The sequence below is a fragment of the Oryzias latipes genome, chromosome 11 (genome assembly GCF_002234675.1).
Source record: "Oryzias latipes chromosome 11, ASM223467v1".
NCBI lineage: Eukaryota > Metazoa > Chordata > Actinopteri > Beloniformes > Adrianichthyidae > Oryzias > Oryzias latipes.
This window is the reverse complement of record NC_019869.2, coordinates 5,566,739-5,575,544: the sequence shown is the minus strand read 5'-3', so window position 1 is coordinate 5,575,544 and position 8,806 is coordinate 5,566,739. Positions and strand designations below refer to the sequence as shown.

Sequence of the window (8,806 nt, the reverse complement as noted above, 5' to 3'; positions counted from 1 at the left end):
ACAGGAAATAAAAACTAAAACCAATCTGGCCTCAATTGGTTTAACAACTGCTCCTCAGCAGGTTTCCTGTGTGACTTAAGCTATATTGGTTCCAGTTTTAAAAAAATGGTCCTACAGAAGCGTTTCTAAATAGAAAATTTGAGCAGCTGAAGTAGACATTTAGCATAAATTGGACTATTTTGAATCTTTAAATCACCCCAATGGTTCAAATTCAAGGATAAAAAGTAATTGGCCATCGTGAACAAAAATACACACGTGTTTTACCGCTTGGCTGGTAAAACAGAAAAAAGATCTGGCGTTGAAATTTTTTTCATCCTTGATGTTTCAAGGAAAATTTTCAAGGAAAATTTATGACGTCTTGATGTTTCAAGGAAACATCAAGACGTCATAAAAGCTGCAGGAGGGTAGTACTTGTCATGACAAAAGGACAAAGATATTACTTGGTACATTTTGTCTTTGTCTCAAAGTGTGACATCATATCATCATATCATCAAAAGCATCAGCTGCCATCCAACTGTGGAAGCCTGCTTGAAATTCCAGAGTTTAGAAGCTGTTTCCAGGCATGTTTTAAGACAACCTCAAGGTCACGATGACTTTCTTTTTTTTGGTGATATTTGGACCAAAGGATCATAAAGTAATGTCTCCACAAAATGTCCATAAAGTTCAAACACACGAAATCTCACTGCAGAGAGCGTGTGTCATAACCCTGCAGCAAAATGCAAACATTCAAACCATGAAAAGAATGTTGCCGACAGACACATAAATATCAGCAGGCAGGAGATCAAAGACACAAAATTACCTAAAACGTTTGAGAGCACGTCTGCACATTCAGATTGGTATTTAATGAGGAAGACCAAAAATCACATATTAAAGTAAATATTTAGACAAATAATAAAAAAGATCAAGTTCATACCAAAATAACTATCTTAAGTTTCATTGTATCGAGCAATTTTAGCCATTGTTCTTCCATTTTTATTGCTCGAAAGACTGTGTTGAGAAATCTAAACTTTATTTATCTCTATCAACACTTTGATTTAGCGTCTGGGTTTGGCAGTGAGGACAAACGTTCATCTATAATACCTTTGGCAGACTTCAACACAAGTTTTCACCACACAGAACCAGCTGCCAAAGTCTAAAACAGGGACATTGGGACAAACAGGGACATCATCTGAATAAAACTGGTAACGTTTATATGTTGTGTTTTTATTTTGTCTACAGGTTGTATTTGTGTTCATGTCTACTTAAACATGGAGGTAAATTGATTGGAGACCCGAAGATGTCATTCAAAAGTGAGTCAGAGTCTATCTGCCTTTGCTCAAAAGCAACTGGGAATAGCTCCAGCAACCCCATGTTCCTCCCCATGAGTAAGTGGAGATAGAGAACGAATGAATTTTCAATTTTCACGGACACTTTGTGGTTGAAGCACAATCATTATAGCATAAAATAAGTCGGGTGTTGGATATGGCGGGAGGGATTTGCCCCTGGTTGCCGGGATTTGATTTTGGTGTTTCAAGGGTTGGTGGGACACTGGTGGAGCAAGGCGGGGGGGGGGGACTGTTCTCTCGCTGGGCTGGGGCTCGCTGTCTCCATGCTCCTGCACCCCCCATCTTCGCCCCTGGGGGCTCCTGTAGTGGTCTTTCTGGCTCTGATCTGGATAGCTGGTGTCAGGTCCCCCAGATTTGCTTCTCCAAAATGGGGGGAGGCGGGGGGGGGGGGGGGCATCTTCCTGGCAGCCATTATCGCCCTGCCTCCTGAAGGGATTTTGGTGTGGGTGTGACCAGTCGCTCCCCCTCTTTTGTCTAATTCTACACATGACGTAACATCATTGTTGACACAGAAACTCACCTGAGCACGGGTGCCTGCTCACCTTTGCGCAAGCAGGACATATGTAATGAACGATCCTGGGAGAATTTCAGGCAAGCAGCTGAGCAGTGCGTTTACACCTCCCCGCGGGCGTTAGTCGCACCACCCTCCCCCCCGCCTCCACCTGTGAGCTCCGTTAGGGGTAGTTTTATTTTCATTCATTCACCTTTATCTAACCAGGATAGAAAACTCATTGAGATTAAAAATCTCTTTTGCAAGAGCGTCCTGGCCTAGAGGTGCAAGCACAACAATAACACACAATTCTCACTCACACTCAATCATAAAAAAACAGTCTTGAATAAAGTATTTACAGTTTGAAAGCTTTGTCTCACATTCATTTAAACGTTTTTTGAAAGAGCCCAGGGAGATCAATTCTTTCAATTTAAACTCTTTCTGGAGTTCATTCCAAAACTGTGATGCAGCAAATCTAAAAGCCTTTTTTCCCTATCTCTTTGCGCACTCTGTGCAAAGAGAGCAGGAGCATGTCCTGAGAGCGCAGGCTGTAGCTGCTGCTGCTCTTCAGTTCTATGAGCTGCTGGAAATAAGACGGTACCAACCCAAGAATGCATTTGTAAATTAAAAGGTACCAATGTTTCAATCTGCGCTGGGATAAGGAGGGCCAACCTACCTGAGCATACCGAACACAGTGATGGGTAAGTGACATTTGTTATAAAACGCAGTGCACCATGAAAAACAGTGTCCAAAGCATGCAAAGCATCAGCAGAAGCATTCATATAAATCACATCACAAAAAATAAAGTATAGACATAAAAGTGGCAGTGACAAGTTTCTTACGGGCTTCAAATGATAAACATGATTAGATTTTGAAATAAAAGCGTAATTTTAGTCACAGCCTGTGAGCCAGTTTCTGCAAATGTGGTCTAAAAGTTAGACAGCCATCAATTAAAAGTCCAAGGTATTTGTATTCTGTTACTAGTTCAATTAAATGTCCTTCTTTTGAAGTTATACAGCCAAAGCGAGACACAATAAAGTAAATGACATTCAAAGTCTTTTAAAAATGCAATAAAGTAAAAAAGTTTAAACACAAAATTAAAACAATTGGAAAACATTTTATCCAGCGTTCTGCGATCCAGAAAGGTTTTGGAGTTTGGCTGTCCTTTTAGAGAACAGCATACATTTAGTCTTGTTAGAGTTTAAAACCAGTTTTAAAATAATAAAAAGTGTTCTGCAGTCTATTAAAAGCTGATTGGAGCTTTGACATGGCAAACTCAATTGAAAGTGCTGAAGTGTACAAGATGGTATCATCAGCATACAGGTGCAGGTCAGCGATGATACCTTTATCAAGGTCGTTTATATAGATGGTTAAAAGAACCCGCCCCAAGAATCGAGCCTTTTGGAACCCCTGTGGATACTTTTAAAACGTTTGATTTTTGGTTCTGAACCTTTACACACTGTGTCCTGTCAGACAGGTAGTTTGCAAACCACCCAATGTTTTATACCCGAAGTTTTCTATGGAGGTCTTGTTTTATTGTATCTAAATGGAGCCTTATGCCAAACTAAAACAAATATGGAAAATAAAGCATTCTCTACTGCATTAGCTGTCTGACTGAAATAACATATGCTTGACATGTGTGTGCTTGTATGCAAATGTGAGTATCAGCTGATTCATGTCTGTATTGTGTGTGCTGACATGTATGTGTGTGAGGGTTTTTACAGTCAACAAGTATGTTTGTCATATTTGAGTGTGTTCAGATGAGTGTTTTGCAGACAGGCCGTGCCCCTTTTGGGGGACATCTCCATGGGAAAGCTACAGTAAACGTCATGGAACTTGTTGCCTTTTGTGTTCGCAATTCAACCCCCTCCTATGTGTTCAACCATTTCACCGCCGTTATCCTTTCTCGTCCCTACTGTCCCAACATGATAAGGAATTCTGAGGAGCTTGAACTGCTCACAATGTAAACAAGCAACAGGTTTTCCCCTGGCACACACTAGAGCACATCAAGGAGCTGAGTGGGGCAGGATTAGGGTTGACCTACAGTGACCCATGGTCCTGCATCAGCAGGTAAGCTTTGAACAAAATCTAATCAAAGAATGTATTCATTAAACCGCATAGCTTTTATTTCTACAGCGTTTTTGTTGAGGGATGGAGGGAAGGGTATATGCATTTGTATCCGCTTAGTCTGATGGAGAAACACGGAGCCACTTCATTTTGGGCATAACCGGCACGTTTATTCAGAACAGAAACCTTTCAGTACATGCTCCTTGGATCAGGGCATCCGTGTACTTGATGAATTGCACATGTGCAGCTCAGTAGCAGAATCACAGACATTGCTGTCAAGAGATTACCGTGACATACATTGCATGAACACATCCTGAAACATACATTCTAACTTTGCCATAACACATTGAGTAAGGGCGCACATCTATTTTTATATTTTAACAGCTGTTATTTTGATTAGGACAGATTTCAGAGGATTGTAAGGAAAGTTGGTTGTTGCGATGTCATCACATGCTAAACATGAAAGCCAGGATGGAGGCACCGATGGCTGCAGAAAGAGCCATTTTACTGGATGGGGCGGCGTTGAGTAGCACCGTGTTGCATCTGTCTGTGGCATTGCAGCAAGTGTAGTTAGTGTTGTATCCGACTCCTAGGAACGTGTCATTGAGGAAAGTCCCGCATCCTGTGTTGTTCGGCGCACAGCCTTGGATGTTAAAACCCTGGAAGGTTGTGAGCGATGGGAAATCTGAAAAGATAATGTTGAGTCTTTTTAAAAAATGTTCAGGGGTTAACCACATTTTATTTTTGTAACTTGACCTGAAACCCGCGGAAGGAATAAAAAACAACAACTTATTTTGTAGTACTTTTTTTTATTACCCTCAAACTTGCAGATGAACAATAGTTCAATAAAAGTTGCTCTGAAGTGACAAACTTCAATTTGTGTCTCTAGTCTTTTACATAAATGAGAATTGTGTTCCTCATGGCAGTGAACAGAAGACTTACTTGTTCTCAAGGTGAAGCACACATTGGTAGCATTTGTGCAGGTTTGATTTTCTGCATTCATGCAGAATCCCAGTAGACCAAAGGTGCACTTGTTGCAGACCAGGGACTCGGCTGGAAAAAAGCAAAAGGTGAACTCACAGCTTTTTGGAACACAGAAAACCCTATTTGTTGTTAAATTTGTGGGTTTAAATATGGTAAACCCTTTAACACTAGAACTCTGGCTCCAGGTCTGAAGTTTTCCATAAGTCTTTAACGGCTATTCCAGTGGATTCTGTCGCAGAGAAAAGAGGTTTTGCGCTGATAGGCTGATATATCTCTGCATCAGAATCAACTGTTTTCCATTGGTAAATGGTCAAAGAGTTATGGTAGGTCAAAGAGCTTGTGTTATGTAGGTGTTGCCAGCAATTTCTCCAGTGTTCAATGTGTGTGTTCTGAGTGTTAGGCATCCATCATCACCATGTTAACAGCAGAAATAAAGAACTATTATGTTGGTACAAACTAATCTAAAAGTTAATAACGGTTTCAAAATGATACAAGGATAAAATTCTGAATGCAACATTTGGATCTATTCCTTTATTCAATCCAATCCAACTTTGGCAGATGTGAAGATCGAAAGACTTCTTAGTCTACAATATCACTGATGAAAATAGAAACTACCGGTAGTTGCCTGGGAACTCAACAGAAATACTAATCTTAAAGGGCCTATATATTATGCAAAATCAACTTTTTGAGCACTTAAGTGTATCATAATGTTAATTCCTCGCAAAAACAACCCTAAAGTGGTATTTTGGCCTATTCACACATTTCTGAGTTCCTCTCTAAACTTGTGCTCTGACCACCAGCCCCTCCCAATCCACGAAAACGAGTGGGTTCTCACATTGTGACGTTACAAAGTGAAGAACCTCCCCTTCCAGGAAGAGTCTGCAGTGACAGCTCCGCCCCCAGGCTAACACACATGTCCACTTTCTGTGGAGCTAGCGGTGATCAGCTTAACGCTTTAATTTTATATGCACAATATGGACATCCTTTGAAAAGTTCGGATGTTGGTTGTTTTCATGGGCGAAACGCGGACATGCTGTCGAGGCCGGCTCTAGGAGGATGTCATAAACTCCGCTTTTCACAAGGAGTGAAAGGCGGAGCCTCAGAGATCGAGTCATCTTACTTCTGGGTTGGAAAATGAGCAGCAAAAACTAATATTAACTAATGTGTTCATTAGTGTGCCAAAGGTAATATGTTTTCATAAATGTGGTTATAGTTGAAAGGCTTAAAAATAGTATCATATATACCCCTTTAAAGACACTTGTTAACTTTTTAGGTTAAATGTTTTGAAGGCATGGCCTCTGTGTGTTTCTGCTCTGTCATGTTAATCAAAATTGGATTATTTTTACTTTTAATGACTCCTGGTTTCAAATTTCCAAAAATGCCAGCTGCCCCTTTCTTAATTCTCTGGTTATTACCTAATCTCTGACATGATGTTTTTTCTTACCAGTTATGGAAAAGTGCTTCAAAGTTTTGACTTTAAAAATTTGACTTCTTGTTGACATCTTATTCAGTTTATAAAATTATTTTTTTCTTAAAATCTGCTCCAGTCTTTTAAACTAGAATTCCACAAAAATGAATTAATTTTAAGTTTAGTTTTGAGAACTATTTATCTTTCATAAAAAGTATTTTTTATTTCAGAATAAAATACTTTTGGGAATTGCTCTTTTAAGGTTTGTCATTGTGTTTCAACTAATAATGAAAATGTAGTGTTAATGCATCAAAATGAGGTCTTTATTCTATCTAAACCATATGGAGTGCTGATAAACGTAAAATGAATCTTACCAACAATGAAAGACGCAATAGCAACAGCAACAGCAAGCAGCACCTTTCCCATTTTTTTGAGTGGGATTTTGTTCGTAGTTCTCCCCAAAAATACAGAAGAAAGCTTCTTTTGGATAAGGTTCAGAAGTCCTTTACAGCCTGGAGGTAACTGAAGAGATGGGCGTTTGACAGCAGGTATTTATAGGATAAATCAGAGGAATGGATTGGCTTAAACCAAAAAAAGATGAAAATCAGAATGTTTTTTTTGCAACAGTTTCCTTGAGGGAGATAAGGTAGCTTACTGGAAATGTTGCATAGTTTTGGTGAGGTGGAAAAAAAATGAAGCAATACTCTGATAAAAAGTTCCAATGTAATTCTCCTGGTTTTTCTTGGAGTCTGGATGTTTTAATGATAAAATTAAACCTACCGGTAATCGCACAACACTGGTTTATTTCCAATTCAAGTCAATAAGAGGGTTAGTTTGAACCAATAATCAATTAGTAGGGAACTGGTGGTGGAGGACCCAAAATGCAGGAGACCAAGCTTTGTGGCAGGAAATAAAACATTTAATAAACAAACTGAAAAATGACAAAACTATGGGGAGAAACAAACCGGTGATTAAACAGAGCAGATGACCTGACAAGGATGAACAAAACCAAGACACTTAAATAGGCTGAGGGTAGTTGACTGAACTGAAGACGGCTGTGGATCATGAACCTCAAAGTGGAGTGACTGACAAAGGAAACCAGAAACATGACAAAGAAAACTAAACTACTGGATCCTTACAATTATACTAAGATCTGATTCACAGAAGTACAATTTCTTTTCTTCATAATGACAACAAACTAAAAGGTTTCAAGTATTATGACTTTTCTTTTGTGCACATTTCAAATAGAAGCAAATGAAAGTAACATAGAGAGGCCTTTAATAAACTGATTATAAAACAAGTTCATGAATTATAGTAAGCCAAGTAATCTGATATTTAGCAGTTCATGTGCTGGTGATGTTGCATATAAAAAAATAATTAAGAAAAACAGGCTTTACCACTAAAAATGAAGGCATTGTCATTCTTGCATGTAAAAATAGGGCCATTAAGGTACGCTGTAATGGGAGGGGAATGCTGAACACCAATGGAATGTTTTGGTCTTATCAATGCAGGAAGCAGGAAAAACAAGCCAATGTTAGTAGATTTGAGATGACTGAGAACCTGATTGACAGATCTAATACAGTTTTTCTCAGTCGCTTTAGTACAATTCTCAGATCAGAATGAAATTCCCAAAACTATTTGTTCAATCTTCACATCATGTTGTCACTTGTGCACATCATATAAGCAGTTTCTCACTTCTTAGAACAAGTTGCAATTGCTTTGGTATATCCATGCAAATGATTATGTACAATTCTCTGCTATTTGCTACATTATCAATTGTTTATGTCACGTTGATCGAAATGTATTATATAGTTCACTGTGCAATAGTCTTAGTCCTCAAAACACCTAGTCATTAGTTCATCGTATAAGTTATTAACTGCAAAATGGCTGACCAAGTTATCATAATGTGACAAACATATTTCGCTGCATTGCAAGAGAGGATATTCGCTGTGATGTGGATGAGAATTTATGGCCTAACATACAGGAACGACAAGAGGTGTAGGAAGACAACACCAATTCCTACTGCACTGCCTGTACTGTTGGACAGAATATTGTCCTATCTTCTTTTTCCCTTTGTGTTACTGTTTGCAGTGGGTTTTTTCTATGTTGGTATAACATGGTCTGTCAACAAATTAAATTATGAACAATAAAAGTGTAAATGTGAATCTTGTCCAGTCTCTTGCAATCAAACAAAAAAAGCGAATCCAACTCACCACAGTGATTGGTGGACAGCTCCGCCCCTCTCCTGACCCGAGTGTCCAAGACACAAGGCCGAACGTCGCCTGAAACAACTACAAAGTCGATCATCGACCTCCTGCCTAGGGTGTCCTGATGTGACAAGCACAGAAGTCCAAAAACAAAACACCACTCAGGTTCAGATCAGAGGGGGGCACTCCTACCAATCAGGCCCCTGCAGGTGGCACTGTCATTGCCCACGTGGGCATTGAAGTCCCCCAGGAGGACAATGGAGTCCCCCGTTGGGGCACTTTCCAGTATCCCTTCGAGAGACACCAAGAAGGCCTGGTACTCCAA

At 39.5% G+C, this 8,806-nt stretch overlaps 1 protein-coding gene across 1 annotated transcript; it reads right to left on the bottom strand.

The window, feature by feature from the left end:
- Positions 1 to 4,026: 4,026 nt before the first annotated feature.
- Positions 4,027 to 6,807, bottom strand: LOC101156901. Its single transcript, XM_004073769.4, has 3 exons — positions 6,649 to 6,807; positions 4,825 to 4,935; positions 4,027 to 4,567 (listed from the first exon to the last, which is right to left on the bottom strand). Exons 1-3 carry the CDS (start codon positions 6,698 to 6,700, stop codon positions 4,329 to 4,331), a joined length of 402 nt encoding a protein of 133 aa, XP_004073817.1. The 5' UTR covers positions 6,701 to 6,807; the 3' UTR covers positions 4,027 to 4,328.
- Between the last annotated feature and the right edge of the window lie 1,999 nt (positions 6,808 to 8,806).

Coding starts and splice junctions, on each gene's coding strand:
- LOC101156901 (XM_004073769.4), bottom strand. CDS start 6,700: ATGGGAAAGGTGCTGCTTGCTGTTGCTGTTGCTATTGCGTCTTTCATT. Junction 4,936..6,648: donor TATTGCGTCTTTCATTGTTG/GTAAGATTCATT, acceptor GCTTTTTTCCAG/CCGAGTCCCTGGTCTGCAAC. Junction 4,568..4,824: donor GTGCTTCACCTTGAGAACAA/GTAAGTCTTCTG, acceptor TTATCTTTTCAG/ATTTCCCATCGCTCACAACC.